At 44.7% G+C, this 25,981-nt stretch overlaps 1 protein-coding gene across 1 annotated transcript in view; it reads right to left on the bottom strand.

Moving 5' to 3' along the window:
- The window catches only part of iglon5 (IgLON family member 5), a 164,739-nt gene that overhangs the window by 15,679 nt on the left and 123,079 nt on the right, over nt 1–25,981 (bottom strand). The window contains exon 2 of the mRNA XM_054782835.1: nt 4,638–4,716. Coding sequence (XP_054638810.1) covers nt 4,638–4,716 — 79 coding nt within the window. The remainder of the gene's footprint in view (nt 1–4,637; nt 4,717–25,981) is intronic.

The raw sequence follows: 25,981 nt of genomic DNA, 5'->3' as shown, positions 1-25,981 counted from the left end.
TAATCCTAAGTGAGTAATTTCATGTCAATGTGACATATGGGGGTTTGATAAGAGCGCCACCATGTGGTGTGTTTGTCAGCGGGGGTGCATGTTGTGACAAACGTCCATCTTTGACGTGCGTACAAAGAAACATGTACAGTCATGAAGCCAACACGTGAAAGTACTGCAAATAGACAACCACAAGAAATCCTATTCACGAGTGCTCTCTTGCACGTGTTCTTCTTTGCTGGTTCTCCCAGGATGTTTTTCTTACGTTGCCAGCCTGCTTTCCCGCCTTCTTTTCTGCCCACCTGCGTCTCTTCTTTGTCATCAACGTGTTTGTCTCGTCAAGCCTTTCGCTTTCTTTCTCTGCGCTGTTTGTGCTTCTTCTAGCAGGTGGAGTAAATAGTATTCACTAGGCTTCCTGCAGGCCCCCCCGTCACACTACAACAATGGTGACGCTCCCAGACTCCATTATCCCCTCTGGTGCTTTCATGACACCTGGTCCAAAAACACCCTCTTAAAAGTCTTGTGCTAAATAAGAAATAGAGCATAAGTGTGACTCACATGAGCCCCTCCGCCCCCCCCATCTATTCACACTTTTTCAATCCATCTGTGAGCTAATGCAGCCCCCGATGAGAACATTCTATGCATCATCTGTGGAACATAGAGATCCAAACGACTCACATTACACCGAGTCGGTGGTTATGTTTAGCATCGGCACCTTGTCCAAAGTGCCATCATGGCACATCATGGAAGAGTTACATCATGGCGTGCACGAGATCCTCACCCAACGTCACCAACGGCTACGTTCCAACGCTTGTTGGCTTTGCTGAAAAAATGCAACCTGTTAGTGTGAACGCAAAGCGCCCGGGATGCACTCATGCGCAAAAGTGCGACGTCACACGCATTTAGTGAAGATCACTGCAGTGTGCGCGTTTTCTTAACCAAATGATTCAGTGTAGGAGATTCAGAAGAAACCATGCAAAGGTCACATAGCAGACATTACCTGCAGCGTGAACGTGGCCAAAGTGTGGTCCTCAAGTTTTAGGGGCTATCCACGCCGGAAGGTTTTCAGGTCAAAAGGACAAAGTATTTCACGGTTTCATCTTTCATCCACACGGAAACGGCGCTCAGGGTGACCTGAAATGGGATTTTTTGCAAACGGCTTCCAGAGTGGGAAATCCTGAAAACGCCAGCTTGTAGACGGCCGATCCGCTGTTTTACAGAAACGATGACGTCACAGACCCGTTGCCGTCACGTGACCAGAAGTGAGCTTTGACGACAAGCCAACGTGATATCTGAATACAGCGTTCCCTCGCGCCATCGCCATTTACATTTGGCATTCGCCTTTCTGTTTCACTGATTTATTTGAGTGCTTTTTAACATTTTCTTTTACCGTGTATGAACGCTGTCACAAGCCGAGCCTGGCCCTTTAAGAAGAATTGCATTGCGGGAAGTTGAGTGTTGTACTTCTGTGCTTTATGACTGTGTCTCTCTCTCTTCTGTCTGCACCGCCCATTGCCTTCTGCCTCCTGATTGGCTGTAGACCACTGTCAATCAATCTCCTTTGTGCCATCTCCTGTTGTGGTCATTGCTAGCAAACTAGCTAACTGTGTGAGTGGCTTGCTAACCATTTTCTCCCCAACAAAACCCACAATGTCGATTCTTGTACATTTCTGAGAATAAAGTCATACATTTATGAGAATAAATTTGTAAATTTAGGAGAAAAAAGTTTTGGGGAAATTTTCAAAAACAAAATGTACAGAAAAAAAGTATTTCTTTTTTTTACAACTTTATTCTTGGAAATGTACAAATTTAAGAGGAAAAATGTTTTTTTTTCCAACTAAATTTACAACTTTTTTTCTCATAAATTTCAGCCTTAAAATGTTTACGAGAATAAATTTGTAAATTTAGGAGAAAAAAAGTTTTTTTGTCATAAATTTGCTACTTTTTTTCCTCTTAAATGTCCAAGAATAAAGTCGTAGATTTACGAGAATAAAGCTGTAAATTTTCAACTGTTTTTCTCCTAAATGTACGACTTTATTCTCGAAAATTTAAGAGAAAAACAAATCGTAAATTTACAAGAATAAAGTCGTAAATTTACCAGAGTAAAGTTTTAATTTTACGATTTTTTTTTTTAAATAAATGACTTTATTCTTGGAAATTTTGAACTTTTTTCTCGTAAATGTACGAGAATTAAGTTTTCAATTTAGGACAAAAAAGTTATTTTTTAAGTAAATTTACAACTTTATTCTTGGAAATGTACAACTTTTTTTCCTCAGAAATTTCCAAATAAATGTGTGAATAAAGTTGTAAAAATACCTTTGCACAATGCCAGCGGTCACATAAGTTCCTCCCTTCTCAGAGCTGTCGCAAGCAATGCCGAAGACGACGGACTGTTAAAATTTTTAGAGAATAAAGTCTTAAATGTACAACTTTATTGCCACAAAAACTCGTAATATCATGAGATTAAAGTTTTTATCATGAAAATAAAATGCTAACTTTATGTTACAGGCATTGCCTGAGAGAGCGTTGGGGGTGGGGGAACTTATGTTACCGTTGGCCTTGGGCATGTGGAGGTGAAAAGTGAGAAGTGAGAAGGGCTAGCTCGCTATGCTAATCTGTTTGTGATACATATGACACCATCACACCTAATATTACCACTTTACGTACGCCTTTTTCCTGTAAATTTATGACTTTTTTACTCTCAAAATCTCAGATTACTGTGATTTTTTTCAATGTGGCCCCAATACTCCTTACTGAGCATAACCGGGAACGCTTTGGAAGGAATAAACATTCCACGTTGCTGTGGTGTAAGTAACGCCGCCATAAAAATGACAATCTGTGTACAAATGGCGTATTAATCTAATTTTAAACTTAATCACGTCTGCGCTGCTGCAGGACTCTGCGCCCAGAGGAAATGAGAAGCGTAATAACATCAAATGCGGCTCGTCTTAATGGCCCGCATCAAACGGCGGCGTCTCAAGCAGAACAAAAAGTACTCGAGCCACTTGGGCTAAAGTGATTTACATTCAAGTGGAGTTTATTTATAAAGCTCTTTTGTCTTTTATTTGTCAGCCGCGGGCGGGCAGTTGGACAGCGGGAGCGTACGCACGCATTTGATTATGAAATATGCCCTTTATTGCAAGTCGTAAAGGCCCGACTCGGGTGTGAAATGTTACACGGGGGGACATTTGAGTCACATCGCCACCCTCTGACAGGTTGCAAAAAGTCCAAACACCAAATAAGGAAAGGAGATTTCGGCTGCAATATCCCCGCTTGGAAAAGAAAGTTGACCCAAATATTGAGTGGAAAAGTAGAAAGCGACCTTCGGTTGAACTTGACTCATGCAGCGAGGCCATGCTCGGAGGAATGTTTCTGTTTTTCAGGGGAACAAAGACCAGGGAGTTTTATCATAAGAAAGACAGAGGTTGGTCCGAATCATTAAACACGACCGCAGAGATGCAACCTGCAGCACCGCAGGACTTTATGGATGCTCAACTGTAAACACACCACAAGGTGACATTGATTCTTCTACGCAAGCAAGCCAAGGGAATTCTATGGATTCTTTTCCCACAGCATCAAGTCAGCAGCGCCCGGCTACGACCATCACAGACATTATAGATCTGGCTTCTGGCAAATATCCACGCTGTTGTTACAGCCATGATTAGGCAGGCCAAAGGAAGAACGTCACCCACGCTCGCTTAGGAAATGTGACCAAAGATGGCTGACATCGCAGCACTTTGCTTCTTTCTAGTCGGCGCTCTACCAGTTGCAATTTTCATCCTATTTCATGATCGATGCGTGGAGATCTACAGGGTTGCAGTGTAAAGGAAAGCAAAGATGGCCGACATACTGTAACTGAGCTCAAAGGTCAAACTAGTGCTGTATTTTCTAGTCGGCATTCTCCCCGCAACAAATTTCAGCTGATGTTCAACCTCTCAGGGATTCTCGTGAAATTAGCATTGCATAAAGATCGAGACATTTCGAGTAAAGTACATCTTGTTTTGAATGATATCCGAGCCAAGATGGCTGACATATGTGAGCTCAAAGGCCAAATCAGTGTTCTACCTTTTTCTAGTCAGATTCTACTCGTTGCAGAGAACCTAAAGATTCTTGTTAAATGAATGATAAAGCAGATTTTGGTCATTTTGAATGATATCTGAACCAAGATGGCCGATATAACTGCGATCAAAGCTAAAAAGGAGTGCTCTCTTATCTTCTAGTCGGCGCTCTAGCTGCTGTCATTTTCACCTAATATTCACACTTGCAGGTATTCCGTGATTGAAGTCAAATTTTTGTTTAGTTTTGAATGATATCTGAACCAAGATGGCCGACACACTAAGGTGAAATGTCATATCTAGCTGTCTAATTGTCTAGCCTGCGTTTTAGCCGCTCATTGCATCACATTTGTCTTTTAAGGATTATTTACCTTCACAACATCTTTCAACTTGAATTTAATGTAAATGAAAAACACAAACTATCCGCTTTGTTTTGGATAAACTACAGCAGCATGCAGGATGACGGGACTCTGGCACGCGTTTGGGGAGACAGGTGTGTGTGTGTGTGTGTGTGTGTGTGTGTGTGTGTGTGAGGAAAGACAAACAGGTTTTTCACGTAATTAGCGTGTGCAGGTGCAACCAATCAAGACTCACCTCAGGGTGACGCTCTCTCCTTCTAAAACTGTAATGTTGTCCGGCAGGTGGCCAAAATCTGCTGCGTGGACGCTGGAGCCTGCCAAGGAGACAACGGGAGAGTCTGGTGAGACTTGATGATGGAAACAGACACTGGGGGCCGCCAGAAAACACTCAGGATTTGTTTAAAAGACACAGGAAAAATGACAAAAACAAAAGGAAAGGGCTGCAGTGTGCATGCCAGGCCGGTAGTTGGCAATGTCACTTGGTAAAATTCCCAGAAACAACTTTTGAGGTTCCAATTGATAAGCACGCATGCAATAAAGATGCATCACCATCACGCATGCAATAAGGATTCATTACACATGCAATAAGGATGCATCACACATGCAATAAGGATGCATCACCATCACGCATGCAATAAGGATGCATCACACATGCAATAAGGATGCATCATACATGCAATAAGGATGCATCACACATGCAATAAGGATGCATCATACATGCAATAAGGATGCCTCACGCATGCAATAAGGATGCATCACACATGCAATAAGGATGCATCACCATCACGCATGCAATAAGGATTCATTACACATGCAATAAGGATGCATCACACATGCAATAAGGATGCATCACCATCACGCATGCAATAAGGATGCATCACACATGCAATAAGGATGCATCACCATCACGCATGCAATAAGGATGCATCACACATGCAATAAGGATGCATCATACATGCAATAAGGATGCTTCACGCATGCAATAAGGATGAAAAACACATGCAATAAGAATGCATAACACATGCAATAAGGATGCATCACGCATGCAATAAGGATGCATCACACGTGCAATAAGGATGCATCACCATCACACATGCAATAAGGATGCATCACACATGCAATAAGGATGCATCATACATGCAATAAGGATGCTTCACGCATGCAATAAGGATGAAAAACACATGCAATAAGAATGCATAACACATGCAATAAGGATGCATCACGCATGCAATAAGGATGCATCACACGTGCAATAAGGATGAATCACACATGCAATAAGGATGCATCACCATCACACATGCAATAAGGATGCAAAACACATGCAATAAGGATGCATATGTGTACATGTACAATATTTGTGCAACCTTCTGCTCCTGAAGTGCTGCACATAAAATGGTGAAAATGCGTCAAATCATGGACCCCTACTGTGTTGCCTGTGCTTTTATTATTATGACAAACACACCACATGGTGGCGCTGTTATCAAACCGTGAAGTTTCACTCCTATAAGACAGATTGACATTTCTCACACATGTCCACACGCTCTACAAAACACCCCGCTGTAACCTTAGGGCATTCAGCCCAATCACCATGAAATTTGGTACACACCTTCAGAGGAGTGGCGAGCACTTGTGTGTCAAATTTAAACAGGATTGGTTGAAAAACACGACAAGCCATCCAGCAGGAGCAAGTAATTGTCCATAGGTCATGGCACGTTTGTGTCATGCAGGGGTGTTCAAAGTGTGGCCTGGGGCCCATTTGTGGACTGTGACGTATTTTGTTGGCACACGCTATATTCTGAAAATATAACTTAACAAGACAACTTAAAAAAAAACAACACGAAATTCAAAATATTAACAATATAAAGTTGGAATCGAACAAGGAACATTTGGCAATAATGTACTAATATGAGGAATAGTAGAATGTTAGATAATAATAATATATAAATATATTTATCATAATTAGAATAACTTTAAAGTCGTAATTTTAAAATTGTCATTTTTGGAAGATGAGGTTGCTAATTCTAAAAAAAACGCAGCTGTAATTTTACGGGAATAAAGTTAACACATTAAGAGAAAGGTCACAATTTTATGGGAATAAACTCATAATATTTTAGTATCAAAGAGTTGAAACACTAAAGAAAAAGTACTTTTTTTTAAGTTGTAATAATATGAGAGACAAACGAAACCAAATAAAGCTGTCATTTTTGGACAACTAAGTTGAGGAAAAAGTTCTAATATTGTGGGAATAAAGTCTCAATATAATACGAAGAGAACATTTACCCAGACCATTTAAGAAGAAAGTTTAAATATCAGGGAAGTAAAAAAATAAGCAGCAGCAAAAATGGGACGAAAAAGAGCAAAGAGTGAATTTGGTATCCATAATTGGCTTTTTCACCTCCATTCATGAAACAAATCATGAGCACCCTTGTTTCTTCAGCTTCTTGCTCATTTGAATCCTTATTACAACCAAACATACCTTTGTTTGGACAAACATAACAATGACAACAAAAATAGCTCATAAGACTTCCATTGTTTGGCAGTACAATTCTAGAGCTCTTCATGTTAGAACTTAAGTGATTTTGGTTATCATCAAGAAAAGCACGGACAGTGCGAGATATCAGCTCTTAAATTCAACTCGTATGTGTCATCATCGTTATATTAGTCCAAACAAACGTACCTTTAGTTGTAGCAGGCATTCCAATGGACCAATAAACTGAAGAAACAAGGCCGGCCTCATCCTTTTTCCATGATTGTTTGTAACAAAGCTGAGATGCATTGAAGGATATGTAACTTGTTAGGATGTGTACATGTGTTGCTTTACAAAACACCCCCAGTACAATGGTTCTTAAAAACCTCGAGGCTATCTGTGTCACACATTTTGAACACAACCCATAGGGGGTGCCACAATTGTGGTTTCCAGTGGGGGTCCTCCATTGTTGTTTTGGCGGTGCAGTACTTGCACGAGCAGACCACTCAAGTGCGCGTGCTTTGTTCTCAGTGTGGAGTAAGGGTGTCTTTTAGATAAATGTCCACTTTGAGACCACGTTTGTGGCGTTTGCCTCCAAACTCTGTTGTCACAGAAATGAGCAATCGACACGATACCGTTGTCATTGGTTTTCATGAAAGCTCAGACCTGCTTACTTATTTATGGAGGGAAGTAATAAATGTACTAAACAAAAGAGTCACGATGTCGGCGCTGACCCCCGCGCCTGAATAATCATTTTGGTTTTCCTCTCCGCATTCTGGCGGGACGTTCATTGAACGGCGCTGATAATGAGCCCAAGGAAAAGGATTCACGCGGAGCCGCTGGAGCGTGAAATGAAGGGACAGTAACAGAAGGGACGCTGCGTGCACGCACACACACACGCACACACACACACACACGCACTTGCACATGCAGTGACACATCCAGAGCACCATTTGTTCAAGAGGAAATACAAAAATGTGCACCAGTGATTTGTGCTGGACACTGGCTGAAGCAGGAATCTTTCATTTCCCCAACTTGGCTGCAGTGCAAACAAAGATAAGCAAAGACTTTTACACGACTACCAGGACGCCACCTGGCCCGGCCCGGCCCGGCCCGGCCGCACCACCTGATACCATGCTGGCAGTCTCCCTCCGTCCTCAACTATCTCCTCCCCGCCTTCCCGCTGACCTCAATATAGCGGCGGGTCTAAGCCTTGAGCTTTAATAAATTCCACTTCATAAAAGATGAAGACGCCGCATTGGGAAGCCGCAGAGCACCTGGAGCTTTGTTAGCTTTGCTCACATGCGTGTTTCCACACAGCCGCTTCCATCTCTTATCGCTGCCCCCCCCACCAAACGGACAGGAAATAAGGACGTGAACCCAACAGTCCTACCAAGTGCCAACTTTCATTCCTTAATCGTTTAATCAAGACAAATGATTGTCAGTGTGGAGGAGAAATGAAGGAATTAGACGCGGGCTTGAGGAACGCCCACACGAGCATCTGGCCGTCTGGCAGCGCCATCGGGATGTTTGTTCACACGCTGGCGCCCACTGGACTAACCAATGTCACCCTCAAAAGATCAGAATGATGACAAATGATAGTGGTAGTACCGCCATCCAGGCTGATCAACTTTCATGTACACACAAAAAAGGCAAAAAGACAGAAAATGTAAAAAGCACGCCACGGTTGCCTCAGCAGGGAAGCCCAGACTTCCCTCCCCCCGGGATACTTTGTCCAGCTCCTCCTGGTGGATTTTGAGGCGCTCCCAGGCCAGATGAGAGACATGGACTCTCCAACGTGTCTTGGGTCTTCCCCGAGGACTTCTACCGGTCGCACGTGTCCTGAACACCTCCCCTGAACGATGTCCCAGAGGCGTCCTGACCAGATGCCCGAGCCACCTCATCTGGCTCCTCTCAATGCGGAGGAGCAGCGCCTGTGCTCCGAGTCTCTCCCGGATGACAGAGCTTCTCACCTTATCTGTAAGGGAGAGCCCAGCCACCCTGCGAAGAAAACTCATTTGGGCCGCTTGTACCCGCCATCTTGTCCTTTGGGTCACGACCCAAAGCTCATGCCCATAGGTGAGGGTAGGAACATAGATGGACCGCTAAATTGAGAGCTTTGCCTTTGGGCTCAGCTCCCTTTTCACCACACAGACCCACGCAGAGTCCAGACTCCACACCAATCTGCCTGTCCATCTCGTGTTCCATCCTTCCCTCACTCGTGAACAAGACCCCCAGGTACTTCAACTCCTCCACTGGGGGCAGGAAGTCATCCCCGACCCAGAGATGGTGCTCCACTGGTGTCAGGCAAGCTTGGGACACAATCGATCTTCATCATCATCAAGAAACGCATGAAGGGCGCGCGTGTGACGTGCTGATTTTCGAGCCGCAGAGATTCTTTGTCATGTCAAACAAACTCTACAGGCACTTACGTTTTTTTCAGGTCGCAAGACAAACTTACACACTTGGTACATCTTCTATCGATGTGGCTTTCACATGCTTTCTGGTGTCGGGTTTGGGGAAACGTCCATTTTGTTCATATGCGGCACTTCTGTGACTTTGATGTGTGTTGTGTGCCACACATGTGTTATGTGTGTTGTGTTATGTGTGTTGTGTTATGTGTGTCGTGTGCCACACATGCACTCCGCATGCGTAATTAGCAGGGCTGTCACGGGACACGAGATTGGCTGGAGTGTTTAACATCACTTCCACGGGGTAACCACACAAAAATGTATCCACAAGTATTTCATGTTTTCATCTTTCATCCGCATGGAAACGCCGTTCTGGGTGCCCTTTTTGAAAACGGCTTCCAGAGTGGAAAGTCAGAAAACGGTGCCTCATCGTTTCCGTGTGGACGGCCTAACTGCTGTTTTACAGGAACAACCAACGCACGTTGAGATATGTAGCAGATGTCCTCCATGAATGTTGAGATCTTCCTCCTTCACGATGTTCCCCACCAACAAAACGCAGCAATTTAGGAAATGGAAAAAAATCGTACGCCCGTTTGTGATCTTGGATGAAAACGTGTGGGATAGTTTTTAAAAGGATGCGCTGCTAAACACAACACAGCACTTCTCTGGTGAAGTTCCCTGTTCACTGACATTGCCCTCTGCTGGCCGGGCATGCGTATTACAGCCTCCATGTATGTGAAACACCTCCCCCCAGCTCATTTGACTAACTTATTGTTGTGTAAACACCCCCCTGACAGCGCAGGAGGCCAAACATATTCGGCATTGTTCAAAACTGTCACAAGCGTTGCTTTATGTGTGTTTGTTTTTTTGGTGCCAAATAGTTGCGCCTGCGGCCTCAGCGAATCCTCAGCTGTTCCTGTTCAAGTGTTTTCTTCGCTACACGCATTCTATTCTATTCATTCTATTCGCTTTTAGCGCTAGAGGCTGGGATGCGGCTGCGGCACGCTTCGGTCGACCACACCAGCCTACACACACACACACACACACACACACACACACACACACGTTCTAACTGAATGAGTGACACGTGTGTGCGGGAACCTTGTGAAGGTTACAAAATGAGCGAGGAGCTATTCCCCATTTCCCTACTCAATTGCCATTTTCACAGCTCGATTGGCACCCGGCGTGCCAAAAGCCGCACGACGCTGCCTCCGCTCCCACAACACGACAACCAGGTCAACGTGTTACACACACACACACACGAGCACAGTGCACACATACTCATTACGCAGTCTCATCTGTGAGCCAAAGCAGCAGGGATGAGGTTTTCCTGCAACCTCACTGCAGCAACAAACAGCTTTTTTTCCTTCCATGTCGACAATTTGCATCAACACTCAAACACAAACCTCATTTTCACACCATTTTGTCACAAACATCCTGTGAGCAAAAGGTTCTAATTGACGTTATTAGTTGTGTTCAATGCATGATATGTTCAGCCGGTAGCAAACTTCCTCCTCCTGTTTACGCTCATGGGCAGAACAACACCTGCTTTTCAGCTTTAAGGCGCACGTCGAGCAAAGCAAGTTGCAAACAAGCCTCTGCCTGAGGCCTTTGTTGATCTTTTACAGCACGCTGATGATTGCAGCAATTAAAAACAAACAAAGACATTTGGAAAGATCTCCAATGAATGAAGTCAAATGGAGGTTTTTAGCAGTTCATTCACCTCAACATGTTTGTCTAGAGGAAAAATACAAATAATCCCGTTTGATGACATAATGATTACATTTGGATGCATAATGCACAGTACTGTTGCTATATTATTCTTTATTTTTAAATATTTGAGAATATTATGAGAGAACAAAAACGTCATTTTATGGAAAGAAAAGAACAAAATGTGCCGTTTTACATAGAAAACATAGACATCGAAAAAAAGTCACCGTTTAGCGTGAATAAAAAGGCACCATATTACAGGAAAATCCAAGATCAACAAACACAAGTTGGAATTCTACAAGAACAAACATATGGTAATACGAGCTTCCATCCATCCATCCATTTTCTATGCCGCTTATCCTCACTAGGGTCGCGGGTATGCTGGAGCCTATCCCAGATGACTTCAGGCGAGAGGCGGGGTTCATACACCCTGTGCACGTATTATGAGCTTAAGGAATAAAGCACTCACCGTGACATGAGGTGTCATGGCTGGTCCACTGCTAATAAAGCAGGTGATATTGGGTCATGAAAATGAAAATAATCAGCGTTAATAAGCTATATGATTTAGTTCCCTTAAGATCGGGGTGTTCCAGCGAGGGCCACATGGTGAACAATGACAGGATGCAACTTTGCCACTTGGATATTTTGTATGCTAAGAAGTTCTATGCAATATTTTTCAAGAAAAACTGCATCTCAGCTTTGTTGTATAGGTGAAAAAACCCATCATTAGCATCACTCTCTCCCCCATTTTGGCAGCTTTTTAATCCCACATTTGACTTTATTCCCCTAATATTATAACTTGAAATATTATAACCAACCTCATTTTCCAAGTTACAACTTTGTTATTAAGAATATTTGTACTTTAATATATGAGTTTTCCTCAAAATGCTTTGACTTTATTCTTGTAAAATTATGATTTTTTTGTTCTCATTAGATGACAACTTTTTTTTCCATTTTTGCTGTTTTTTTTTGTTTTTTTTCAAAAGGTTTTCAACTTTCTTCTCAATGTTCTTGTGGTGTGCTGTGTACTGCGATACTGCCCTCTCCTGTGCTCTTTTTGCAGTACACCCAGCACACCAACATGAGGAGCTGATTGGCAACACCTGGAGCTGATTACCTGTGCTGCTTTTAAGATGCAAGCTCCCCAGCCAATGTTGCCAGATCGTTGACTCCTACTCCTCGACCCAGGCTCCTCTGCTACCATTTCATGCTACTTGCTACTTGTAACACGTGCCTAGCCTTTTGCTACTTTTCCCCTGCCTGGACACTCCAGCAGCGTAAGCATCCTGCTAGCCTTTTCCTGCCTGATTACTCGGCAGCGCTTTCTGTTACTAGATCTACTCTTTTGGTAGCTCCTTTTGTTATATTTGCCTTTTCCCGTCTGCCATCCGGGTCCCCCTTAGTTATTAGATCCTTGTTTGTACTTTTGCCTGCGTTGTACATTTTTCTCCTTTTGAGTTTTGGAATAAACACTTCTTCCAAGCTCACGTCGTCTCGCGCATCTTGGGTTCCAACCTGCGGCTCACTCCGTTCCTGACAGTTCTTCTGGTAATTATGACTTTATTCCCATAATGTTTTGACTTTATTCTCGTAAAATGACGTTTTCCCAGCCTCATTAAAATTACAACTTTATTCTTTGTTTTGTTTGCTTTTCATAATATTACGACTTATAACAATGTCTTTTTCCTATAATATTTCAACGTTACACTACTAAAATGACGCTTTTACTCAAAATATTAAAATCTCTTAAAATTAAGACATTTGGTTAGATTGCAAATTTTCTCTGAGTATTTAGACTTTATTCTTGTAAAATGACTTCTGATTTTTCCATTTTTGCTATTGCTGTTTTGTTTTCTTTAGAATGTTTCCCACCTGTGGGCCGCGGGCTGCCCCGGTACCGCACTGTGGAGTCCCTTGCCTGAAGACACGGGTGTCCAAATGTTTTCCATACAGAAAGGGGGACAGACAAAAATCAATGCACAGTACTTGAAGAGAGGTGACATAAAAAGAGCAAGCCGACATCTCAGCTTTGGGTTATGAGAGCTTCCTGGTAAGGTCTCTTCAGGGTCTGCCGGAGAGTTGAATCTGGGACTCAGGAGGAGCGGTGCTGTTTTGGTCCTGGTCGTGGAGCTGTGGACCAATTCTACCAATTCCTTCTCTGGGCGGGGCCATTGAGGGTGCATGGGCGTTTGGCCCACCAGTCTACATGTACATGTGTTTTGTGGACTTGGAGAAGGCATTCGACGTGTTCCTTGAGGAATCCTGCGGGGACTACTCCAGGACCACCTGATTCAGGAGGTTGGCTCCCTGGATGATCAGAGTCTGGTTCGCATTGCCGGCAATAAGTCGGACCTTTTCCAGTGAGGGTTGGACCCAGTAGGGCTGCCCTTTGTCACCGATTCTGTTCATTACTTTTATGGACAGAATTTCTAGGTGCAGCCAGGACGTTGAGGCGGTCCGGTTTTGTGGCTGCAGGATTGGGTCTCTGCTTTTTGCAGATGATGCGGTCCTGCTGGCTTCATCGAGCTGTGAACTTCATCTCTCACTGGATCGGTTCACAGCTGAGAGGGAATGGTTGGTTCTTGCACAGAAGAGCGTGGAGTGTCATCTCCAGGTGGATTGGTGCAGCATATGCAGAGACGTGGACTCTGCATCGGGCTGTTGCGGCGACGAGCCAAAAGGCAAAGCTCTCAATTTACCGGTGGATCTACGTTCCTACCCTCACCTATGGTCATGGGCTTTGGGTAGTGACCCAAAGGACAAGATGGCGGGTACAAGCGGCTGAAATGAGATATCTCCTTAGGGTGCCTGGGCTCTCCCTTAGAGATAAGGTGAGAAGCTCTGTCATCCGGGAGAAACTCCGTATTGAGAATGCGGTCAGAATGCCGCCCAGACACGTTGGAGAGACTTTCTCTCTCAACTCGCCTGTGAATGCCTTGGGATCTGCTGGGAGGAGGGAAGTCTGGGCTTTTTAAAGCAAGAGTACATGGAACAGACAAAGACTGTTTCTTTTCTCACCTAAAGAAACCAAACTGATTCATTTTGACTTCACTGACAGTGAAAATCAGGTTAGTGGGGGTTAGAAACATCTCTCTCTTAAAGCCTTGAAGAAGGCCGCACTTCTGCTACAAACATGCGTTTTTATATTCTATGAAAGAATTTCAGAGTGAATGAGAGCAATGAATGTCCAAGTATTTGCTGAATAAAACACATCAGGTGTGCTCTGTGGAGTCTCGGCGTATTACAAATAGTCTACCCTACTTCCTGCTCATCACTTGTCCTTGATATGACCTGTCTTGGTGCACAAAAGCCTCCCCCACCTCTGTGACACACACACGCACAAGCCCCCACCTGCAGCGTCAGGCTGGGATGTGTTTGGTCTTTTATAAACATGGAATCACACATACTTTACATGTGGAACTACTGTACTGTTTGTTCAGGACACGTAAATATATGTTTCACACGTGTCAGGATAACCTTTCTACTTCTATTGCAGCTTTACGTGTCACGTAATTGCCTTGAGCTCTGTGTGTGTGTGTGTGTGTGTGTGTGTGTGTGTGTGTACGTAGAGGAGGAATGGGGCGTCTATGATGTGATTTGTATTCTCTTGACTTTTACATGCGTGTGTTTGTAATTGCACTCGCTGCTGGCACACACTCAGAAGCGGCGCTCTATTGAGGTGTACAACTTCAGCCTGAGCCGTCCTTGCCAGGCTGCCTTTGTACTGCTATTCCAGTTTGCATTGCCCTTGACAATCACACACACACACGGGGGTGGGGGGGTTGGCGGTATTATGTTCTACCTCTGAACGCATGATCGGCTTGGAGATGGGCTTATAATAAAAGCCAGGACAATCATCCATTTGAACGCAGGCTGTAGCGCTTTCAAAGGGGAGGGGTGAAGATGGTGAGGGGCGGGGTTATGAATGTGATGCGGCGGAATACGGACAGGAAGTAGCAGCAACAGCGGCAACAATGTCGACACGGAAACAGCAGGTGATAAAAGCTGGACTCAAACAGTCGCAGCAGGAGCTTGGAATTGTGGGGGGGTTTGATTGCGATGGCACAGTGTGACGCTACGTGTGCAGTCCTGGTAAAACGGATCTTTTGCTTCGTAAAAGTGTGAACAACACAAACTGGAATCTGCTTTTCTCCAGACTGGATTTGGATAACAAACCTTCCAAGTAGCCTAAAATCCAAGACAGATCGTGTTGTGTTCTTATCACCCAACAGCACAAGTCTCTTAGAACAGGGGTGTCCAAAGTGTTGCCGGGGGCCATATGTGGCCCACGACTTTTTTTTGGCCCGTGGCACATTCTTAAAATATTATTTAAAAAGGAAAAGTGCACTTTTTTAGGGAATTGTGGCCGTCGTCCACAATGCTTATGTGAGACATAAACACACGTCGCTCTCTTCTGTGCCTTCTAAAAGGTATAAAAACGGGTAAAAGGAGGCAGCTAATTAATGCATGTAATGGGATACACCTATTCCGCCTTCCACATGGAACCTGATTTATTCCAGACTGCATTCAGGCTATGACGACATCCATCCATCCATTTTCTATGCCGCTTATCCTCATTTGGTCATGGAGGTATGCTGGAGCCTATCCCAGCTGACTTCAGGCGAGAGGTGGGGTTACACCCTGGACCCTCCCCAGTCAATCAACAGCAAGCATTCACACTCACATTCATACCTATGGACAATGAAGAGTCTCCAATGAAGCTAACCTGCATGTTTTTGGAATGTGGGAGGAAACCGGAGTACCCGGAGAAAACCCACACACACACACACGTACGCACGCACGCACGCACGCAAGCACGCACGCACGGGAGAACATGCCAACTCCACACATGATGCCAAGCGAGATTCCAACCCTGATCTTCCCAATCTCCTGACTGTGTGGCCAACATGCTAACCACTCGGCCACCGTGCGGCCAGCTGTGTCAACATATGCTCCTAAAAGTGAGTGGATATTTTGCAAAGCAACTGCAGTAAAAACATCTGAAACCACCTTGGATCTGTTTTTTTTATTTGCTCTAATCAGTGGTCCCAAATCAGATGCATTGCGCTGCAATGTGAATCTAAGCATCCAGGGGCGGACTATGGCCTATGGCCCTGCGATTTCCAGGGGACCCCAAACATCTCATAAAAACTGATTACTGATTTTCCTTTGATTTAAAGTACATATTAATGTTTTACTCTGAATTCATGGGCTTAGAACTACATCCAAATGCTATCATGATCAATTTGACCACTCCCCCTCCCTTCTCATGCATTGGACTATTCCATGTCACTGCGCACGTGCGCATTGATTCCGGAAGACGGGAGAAAAACAAACTTGTCGGCACGGAGTTTCCCCAGTGGGGCGGAGGAGAGGAGAAGGGGAGGTGTCACAAGAAAGTAGACACACGAGGACAGCAGCACCGCTAATGCCGGTGTCCGACGAGGAGAATGCCGTAGCCGTGGAGATGAAAGACAAGATGTGAGTATATTGAGACTTTATCTAGCACAGAAAATTCACACTATAAACATTAATATTCAAAATTGTTTTGGGGTGTAGATAAACATGTGTGTGGAGGGTCCCAATGACAAGGTTTACCTCGGGCCCCCAAATGACGAAATACGCCCAAACATCACGCAGCACATGGAAACCCGTCTGGATTTTTCCAGATAGAAAATGGTCCTGAATGTGATCCAGAATGGATATTTAGGAATGAAATACGTACTGGACAGAGTTGCACAAAAGAGGCAATTAAAAGTCCTGTTTATCCAGGAGTCTGGTAGAAGTGGCACTTTCAAAGTCATGTGAATGAAAAGATGAAAAGGGAATTGAGCATTGGACTGTCAGTGTAAACGTACAAAGAGCGACTGCGGGCAAGCCAGCAGAGTGACATCCAGCCGCATAATGAACAGTGGCGTGCTGCAGCCAATTAAATATTTACACAGGCGCCGCCATGATCCAAGGAGGCAGCCAAGGATTATCTGATGCCAGGAGCCTCAGGCAGGTGTTGGAGGTGCGGGATTAAACATTAACCAGCACAGATATCTCGCTTCTTCTACTTCTGATCCCATTAACTGTGGACAGACATCGTCGTGTCCACCTCATTCTTTCTGCCGCCCTCCACTTGCTAATCCGTGCGATCACCACTCTCGCCACCGGCTGTCAGGGACGCGGTGCGGCTCGGAAGTGCGGACGTTGCGCTCCAAAAGCAACAAGATGGACGCCCGGGTTGCCTCGCCGAATGGATGTCAGCGCCATTCCGCCTGATGGGAAATCTGAGCGACGTCAGGCTGTGGTGCGCCTGCCCTCCGAGGCCGCAGATGTTTGTTTGGGAGGAAACGCTATCAAAAAGCAGCCACCTTCCTTTCTCCAAATGCTCTGCTGAGCATAAGCGAGGCTGCTCGTCAGGACCAGGCCTCCGCTTTCAAACGGGCATGACAGCTAATACACTTTCATCTCAGAGGTGCGCCTAAATGATCCAAATCCCCCCCGGGGGGTGTGGCTTGCTCTGACCAAAGATGTGACATATGTCTTTTATTATTCTACACTTGCTGCATACACAATTAGACGCATCCGCTGCTCATCACTCTCATCCTGCACTACCTCACTCACGCCATCCCTCGATCGCTCTACTCCAGCCTTCTCTCGCTCTCTTCTGCACTCTCCACTCCTCCTTCCATGGACTTGGACTTGAGGGAAATTGCTGGGTGACAGTAGCTCAGTTGTAGAAAAAGAAAAAGACAAGACAAACACTCTTAAATAAAATGAAATGCAATATGAATGAAATATAATAAAACAAAATAAGATAAACAAGATTTGCATATTTACAAACAGTGTGTAAGAATATGGTCATTTCAAGTAAATGTGCACTTTATACAAGGGAGGGCAGGCAGGACATCGCAAGAATGTGGTGAATTATCTTTGACACACAGGCGAGGTATTGTAGAGGTGGATGGCAAGTGGAATGAATGAAGTCCTGTAGCCTTCACTGTGGGAATGGAACCGGAGGAGTCTGTTGGAGAATGAGCTCTGCTGCCCCTCTGTTGTCTGATGGAGTGGGTGGGTGGGGTTGTCCATGATGGAGAGCAGTTTGTCCAGTGTCCTCCTGTTGGTGTGACTTGTTCGGCTTTCCGGACGAGTTTGTCCATTTCAGTCTTTTGTTCGCTTAGATTCCTAAAGATAACTTCCTCTCTTAACCCCTCCTTTCTTTGTCGCTTTTCTTCTACACGTCCTGCTAACTCCTAATCCTTTCATTCCTTCTTCTTTTTCCCTCCTCCATCGCTCCACTCCTCTCCTTTTTTGCTGCATGTCTTGATACATGCCCCAATATCTCGTGTCACTCCCTTCAACCATCAGTCCCTTGCTCCCTCATTACCGTCATCCCTTGTTCCCTTCTGTCCTTTCTTTGTGTCCACCTCATTCCTCCGTCCCTCCCTGCCTGGGACTCTCCCTTGCTCCATTCCAGCCACTGATCTTCTTCACACACCATCAATAGAGGGAGATGGAAAGTTCTCAATGGAATACGCGAGCAGAAACAAGAGAAGACTTTCTGTTGTCTTTTACCCCCCCTGCTTTTTTCATCTGGATGGACACCTATAAACACCTTAGCACTCCCAGGATCAATACTGTAGTTAATAAACTATTACTTGGTTTTCAGTGGAAGAAACATACGAGCCCCTGTAGACGCTCCTAAATACGCCCTGTGTGTTTTTAATTTGATAGATTTGTGGACCCGTGCTGTCATGGCTCTCCTAAAAAGAAACTTTAAGTACTGCTGCCCCCCAAGTGGCAACCAACTAACACTGATGATGGCAATAGTGTGACAAACAGCAACTGTACGACAATCGTCACTGTCAAAAGCAAACACGACACATTGTTTGTCACTACTGCTCATCTTAGTCATGGTTGTTTTTCTATTTCAGAACAAGAACGTTATTGGGTTTTTTTGGATTTTGGCGGGGTAGCTTAGATCATAGGTCAATGTGTCAACTCTCAACTTAACTGTTTGACATCAAAGTAAGAATCCTCTTAGTCCTCTTGCTTTTGTAAGATATGGCAGCCAGGATGAAATCAAAAGTCAGGTCAGTGGCCAGTACTCTACTGGTTTCCAGTTTGAGAACCACCAATCCATCCATCCATCTTCTTCCACTCATCTGAGGTTGGGTTGCAGGGACAGCAGGCTAAGCAGGGAAGCCCAGACTTCCCTCTCACCGCCCACTTCGTCAAGCTCCTCCTGGCAGATGAGACGTTCCCAAGCCAGTTGAGAGACATAGTCTCTCCAACGTGTCCTGGGTCTTCTCCAAAGCCTTCTACCGGTTGGACATGCCCTGAACACCTGACCAAATGCCCATGCCAGCTCATCTGGCTCCCCTCAATGCGGAGGAGCAGTAGTTCTACTCCAAGTTTTTCTTGGATGACAGTGTTTCTCACCTTATCTCTAAGGGAGAGCCCAGCCACCCTACGGAGAAAACTCATTTTGTCTGCTTGTACCCGTCATCTTGTCCTTTGGGTCACTACCCAAACCATAGGTGAGGGTAGGAACCTTGATCCACCAGTAAACTGAGAGCTTTGCCTTTCAGCTCAGCTCCCTCTTCACCACAGCAGCCCGATGAAGAGTCCGCATCACTGCAGACGCTGCACCAATCTGCCTGTTTATCTTGCGTTCCATCCTTCCTTCACTCGTGAACAAGACCCCGAGGTACCTAAACACCTCCACTTAGGGCAGGATCTCATCCCCGCCCCAGAGATGGCACTCCATCCGGGAAAAATAACATGGACTAGGGACATGGAGGTTCCGATTCTGCAAACCGATCCAGAGAGAGTCAAAGGTCACAGCTCAATGAAGCCAGCAGGACCACATCATCTGCAAAAAGCCCAATTCACCTTTATTTAACCAAATAAAAAACCCTTCCATTCCAAAAACCCGTTCAGATCAGGATCTCTTTTACAAAGGTGACCTACAAGAGAGACCCAATCCTGCAGCCACACCGCAACCCCTCAACGTCCTGGCTGCACCTACAAATTCTGTCCATAAAAATAATGCACAGAATGGGTGACAAAGGGCAGCTCTGGCGGAGTCCAACCCTCACTGGAAACGGGTCCGACTTATTGCCACCAATGCGAAGCAAACTCTGACAGCGGTCATACAGGGAACAAACAGTCTGAATTAGCTGGTCCGATACCCCATACTCCCGGAGTACTCCCACAGAATTCCTGGAGGAACACGGTCCAATGCCTTCTCCAAGTCCACAAAACACATGTGGACTGGTTGGGCAAACTCCCATGGACCCTCAAGGACCCTGCTGTGCATGTACAGGTCGTCCTCAGTTCCACCACCAGGACCAAAACCACACTGCTCCTCCTACTATCCGGCAGATCCCCCTCTCCAGAACCCCTGAATAGACCTTACAAGGAAGAAGTGTGATCCCATGATAGTAGGAACACACCCTCCAGTCCCCATTCTTAAAAAGCGGGACTACCACACCGGTCTGCCAATCCAGGGACAGGGTTTGAGAGCCAATCATCTTCAAATGTTCCTAAATTATTCCTGTCACATCAACTCAACTTTTATTTGTTGATTTTTTTCATGCTAGTCCACACAGTATTCCTCAGGTAACTGTGTTCAAATGTCAAACTCGTCACAAGAGCTTTTTATTTGCCTTTTTATGACAGTCTGCCAACCCTCTGCTCCAAATATTTCCTTCATCACCCAAAGTTGAAACAGAACTTTATTTACTATTTACTTATTTGCTTGCATCATTCCTGTCAGCAAGTCATATTTTCTTAATCTCTTGGGAGATTATAAACCAGATTGGCTTGAAATTTCTCACCCAGCTCAATGTGCACAAAACACCAAGTGTAACTTTGGGGTGTTTAGCCCAATCAGCACAAACGTTGGTACACACCTTTAGAGGACTGACAAGCATGTGTTGGTAAACATGAGCAAGATTGGTTGAAGAACATGGCTGCCATCGAGCTAAACATCTTGGCAGGGGCATGGGCGGGACTTGGTAGCTAATTGTCCATAAGTCATTGAGCGTTTGTCTAATGATGTTAAAACTTGTGGCGATATCTTGGAGTCATTTTGATGGAGCTAATTGGTAAATATAACGTTCCCTTGCTTGTCCAGCTACACTTAATGGAAAAGTGCTTTTTTGGGGGGGAAATTTTGCCTGACATCCGCAATCCTTATGTGAAACACACGTCTTCCCTTTTTCGTGCGTTCTGAAGAGAAAAAGAGCTAGCATGACGCAACTAACAATGCACGGAATGGGACACACCTATTTAGCCTATAAATGTCTCTAAAACCCTCCAAAAACGGCACCAGTGTTTAATTTACATGACGTGACGTGCATATTAGCCAAGCTACAGCGACGTTGTTACTGTAGCAGCTAACACCAAAGAACTACTTTTCTGGTGTAGCGACATAGCGCCTCAAGCCACTACCAAGCAGTGATGTGCGATACCACTGATTTATTTTCCCAATCAATACAGAGTAAAATCCAGGCTGGTATCGGCGATACTAATCTGATACCAATACTTTGTGGATATACTCCTAACGCGTTGAGTAAGCTATTGTTATTCTTTTATTTTAAACAACTGCATATCATTTAGACACGGTCTCAATATTTACTTACTTTCCACTGTGTTGATATCATTACAATGATATCACTACCTCTAAAGACTGATGTATCAAAGTGCTGACATTTTGATTTCAGAATCAATTTCAGAGCCTAAAGATCTGGTATCGGAGGGATGAATATTTCAGATCCCAACTAGCGGATGTAAGGTGAGCTAATGGAGTTTCTGCATCGTGAGTTGAACTGAATGTAGCAGCTCAACGGGGAACACAAGCCATCCCATCATCGGCATCCCAGTGACAGCAGACTTTGGAAGTGACTGTTTCATTATGCTCTTATTTTGCCACTGAAACAGAATGGCTTCGTGTTTCACTATAGCTGGATCTCTGCCTGGGGGGAGTAAAAGTAAAAAAAAATAGTAGTTGTCGTCGGCTCTCACAAAATCTGCCATGATCAGTGATCGCAAACGCTCTCTCTTTGCTGCTGTTGTTGACCGAAGTAGCGTTCATTGCTATTGGCTCTGTGAAATCAATGCGCCCTGGAAGGAAGCTCTGGTAATGCTTAATATGACCCAAATACTGCAAGTATTACATGCTAGCATGGCTGTACATACAACGTACATAAAACATTGCTGGAGGCTTATGGAGATGTTTTAATGGAGGGTTCTATCAGCGGACAAAGTGAATTCTATTACGTGCATTCATACAGCAGCTGCCTCTTTTTGGCTGTTTTTATATCTTTAGAACGCACAGAAAAGAGAAAGACAAGTGTGTTCACGTCTCCAATAAGGACAACATTCCCAAAAAGTGAAGTTTTCCTTTCAGCGTGTATTCACGGTACATGTGGAAAATGCCATCATGTGACGTCCCACCATCGACGTGGAGAAGCAAGGTTTCCTTGGACATAAACACCATCAGTGAGCGCTGGAGGTGGGAATGCTTGCTGTGTTTTCTGAAACACTTTCCTTTATTGACCAAGCGCCACTGATGGCTGATTGGAGTGATTTGTCAGCAGGAAACAGTTGCTGACGTTTGTCTTGGCATCCGTGCAAGCTCCCATATTCAAACTAAAGCAGCACCAAGACTCACATCAGCGCAATCAGTCTTTTTTTCCACGCCTGCTTACATCAGGGGCGAAGAGATGCTAACATATGCCAAGTTTTACCATCATTACGTTTATAGTTGATGCTATTTACAGGCCATGATGCTGACAGCCATCCTTTAGTTTACACTTTCAGCCTCCAAGCGGCTAAAATACGAACACTAATTACTGGCAACACTAAAAAAAGGAGCGCAACAGCATGGGGGCATTTTTTTAGGGTGCGTTTTCTCTGCTAGTACGTTCCTGTTGTGCACTAAACAAGCGGACCAAGACCACTTGTAACGATGGGTGGGAATTCTGGTGCTTTTCATTTCCCTTGAAGTGAAATGTGAACACGACATGGGACAAAGACTCGGCCCAGTGCTGAAATAAGAAAAGCATGAAGAGACAAATATGTCAGAAAGTGCTGTCTCTCTGCCACGCGCTTTAAAAGTATATTTTAGAGGCTTTTAGTGAACCCAAAGCCATGGAAAAGTTCCTGGGATTTTTTTGGGGGTGGGTTGCCCATGAATATTCCTATTCATCGTATTCTCAGGGCATTCAATTGATGGCAACTGGACTAGATAGGACAGCTCTAGTCTAGTTCATGCTCATGGACTTGGTGGGACATGACTGCTGTCAGCTGTCCTGTCCAGTCTGACTGGTGTGTGTCCCACCTAGTCTTTCAGCATGAGCTGATCAAGCCTGCTCCAATGAGAGGCCAAACATCTTCTAAGACAACCTGAACAGTCCAGTTGCCATCGATTGGATGCCCTGAGAATTTTGGGTGGGTTGGAAAAGTTAGTGTCTACGCCGTGTCGGATCGGTAAACACTTGCATCCAGACAGGAAGGGATCACAGGGTGTAAAGGATGTAATACACAAGGCACACCTGCATGTGGCGCTGTAAACAGACACACAGACGGAACCACGTGGCACACCAAACTATAAAAGAAGAAAGAACACGTGGGCAGAAGTCCGTCTTCCGCTCATTTAGATTGACAACAAAGCGGAACTACTTGTACGAGTCATTTTGGAGTACAAGACAAGAAAATACCAGGAGAATATCCACTGGGGGGAGTCATGTCAGTCCAAATATTCAGATGTTATGTTGGCTTGTCCTCAAAGTTCACTTCTGGTCACGTGATGGCGTGATGCCACGTTGGTAAACCTCACTCCCTCTGCCTCAAGAGCTGCGCTGAAGACACGGCCGACAGTCCGGGCTTTTAGTCGTGTGGTCAGCGCCCTCGCCTCCCATTACGAAGGTCCTGTGTTTGTGTCCCGGTGCGGGCAGGTGCGAAACAGGGCGGGTTACAATGGCAAGTGGTCGGTGAGGTCATCGTTTCGCTTGTCTACATGGAAACAACAAGCCGGCATTGTCAGACGTTCCCGCTCTGGAAGCCGTTTTCAAAAAATACCTTTTCAGGGGAGTCAGAACGCCGTTTCAGACCAGCAGATGGCGTTTGGCTTTGGAATGATTTGCATTACATTACACAATACAGTAGATGCCGCCTATTCACGGGTCGCCATTTGCTCATTTCTTCTTTCTCCCTTAAATGGTAAATAATTACGTTTTTATGGTAATAAAAAGGGGTTTGATGGCACTATCTGCAGGGGGAAAATGAGTGCTGTGGCTATGAACCAGCAGAGGGCGCTGTCTCGCAAGTCAGTTCACACAACATTTTCCAGCAGGAAGTGGTGCATTTACTGCACAGCCTTGAAGCCAATGAGGAAAGTACCAGTGTGAACGCGAACATCAAATGCGCCAAAGAGTCGTTTTGAAACTTTTGGTAGCGAACCACAAGAGTGAACATGAAGGTGGAGTGAAGCATCAGCTGACTGAGAGACACAAGAAGTCGTTCACTAATGACACAATGAAAAGCAGGACCAATCAGCACAACAGACTTTGGACCAGAACTTTCATGTGTCGAACAAGCTGGAATAAGACGATTCCCATCAGCATCCCCAAAGCGCAGAAATGGAAATGTGCAGCGGAGGAGCTGGAGAGGGAAAGAAGATCTCATTTAGGTTTTTCTCTCTCAGTCTTCAAGGCGAGCGTATACTAATTTCCCTCCAGCAACCCTCACTTCATTGTGACAATGAAGTATTTTAGTGTAAATATGCAAGAAGATGTCAAACAGAGGAAGAAGAGTGTTTCGATGCCGTGACTGAATGGAGGGCAATTAGCCGCCGTCTCACACCACACTCTAAGAAGCAATCTGAGGAGTGTGTGTGTGTGTGTGTGTGTGTGTGTGTGTGTGTGTGTGCCTTTTGCAAACAGAAGGAGGCAATTTGGCAACACAACAAAAAGCTCAGAGTGCGCATGCATAAGACACAAACAAGCGCATGCATAGATGCAGCATATACTCACTATAGACGACAATCAAATGTTTGGTTGCTTATCGTCCACGGGGTCACAAGTCACACACTGACACGCAACAAAAGACACAAAAGACTTCACAGGCATGAAAAGCAGAGCTACCAGGAAGCCATTATCCTTCAGCACCACCGCCTTCCACAACTGCAGGGTGTCAAGGTCCCAGTTAGTATTTTTCGTATTTTTCAACAGTTTCAATTCGTGCCAGGGGCCCCACAATGGTGCCCTGAAAGTGTGTTAGCCTTGATGCTGAATTTGGACACTTGTAAAAGTGATTTTAGTGTGTGTGTGTGTGTGTGTGTGTGTGTGTGCTATGTGATGCTAAAGTGCTAACATTTAGACTTAGACTTTATTGATCCACAAGGGAAATTGCTTGGTTACAGCAGCTCAACTGCAGAAGAAGAAGACAAACACAAGAATATAAGATAAACAAGATTAGCATATTTCCAAATAGTGTGTAAAAATAGTAAAATAAATAAATATGTAACATAGACAACTAACTGAAAAGTAAATACAAGCAAATGTACACTGGACACAAGGGAGGGTAGACACTACAGCACAATGCTGTCAATTATCTTTGACACACAGGTGAGGTGTGTGGAATGAATGAAGTCCTGTAGCCTTCACTGTGGGGACGGAACCGGAGGAGTCTGTTGGAGAATGAGCTCCGCTGTACGTTACCTTTGAACATCATGCTAGGTTAACTGAAGAAAAATTAAATGATTCAATTTACATCTCCCACGTTTGTAGCTGGCTGACAGGTAGTTGACAGGGCTTTGCATTAAGATGTGTAGTGAAGCCTGCTTTGTTTAGAACATCATTAAAAAAACTACCTACCATTGTCTCTCAAGACAGAAGGATGCCCGGAGGAGGAATATCATAACTTTTTCCCAAACCTCAATTTTCCAAAAATTATTTTGTTTTGTTTGTTTCTCATAATTTTACAACATAAAAA

This window comes from Dunckerocampus dactyliophorus, chromosome 7 (genome assembly GCF_027744805.1).
Source record: "Dunckerocampus dactyliophorus isolate RoL2022-P2 chromosome 7, RoL_Ddac_1.1, whole genome shotgun sequence".
NCBI classification, from domain to species: domain Eukaryota; kingdom Metazoa; phylum Chordata; class Actinopteri; order Syngnathiformes; family Syngnathidae; genus Dunckerocampus; species Dunckerocampus dactyliophorus.
Note: the sequence above shows the minus strand (reverse complement) of the source record. Positions and strands in the feature narration are given on the sequence as shown.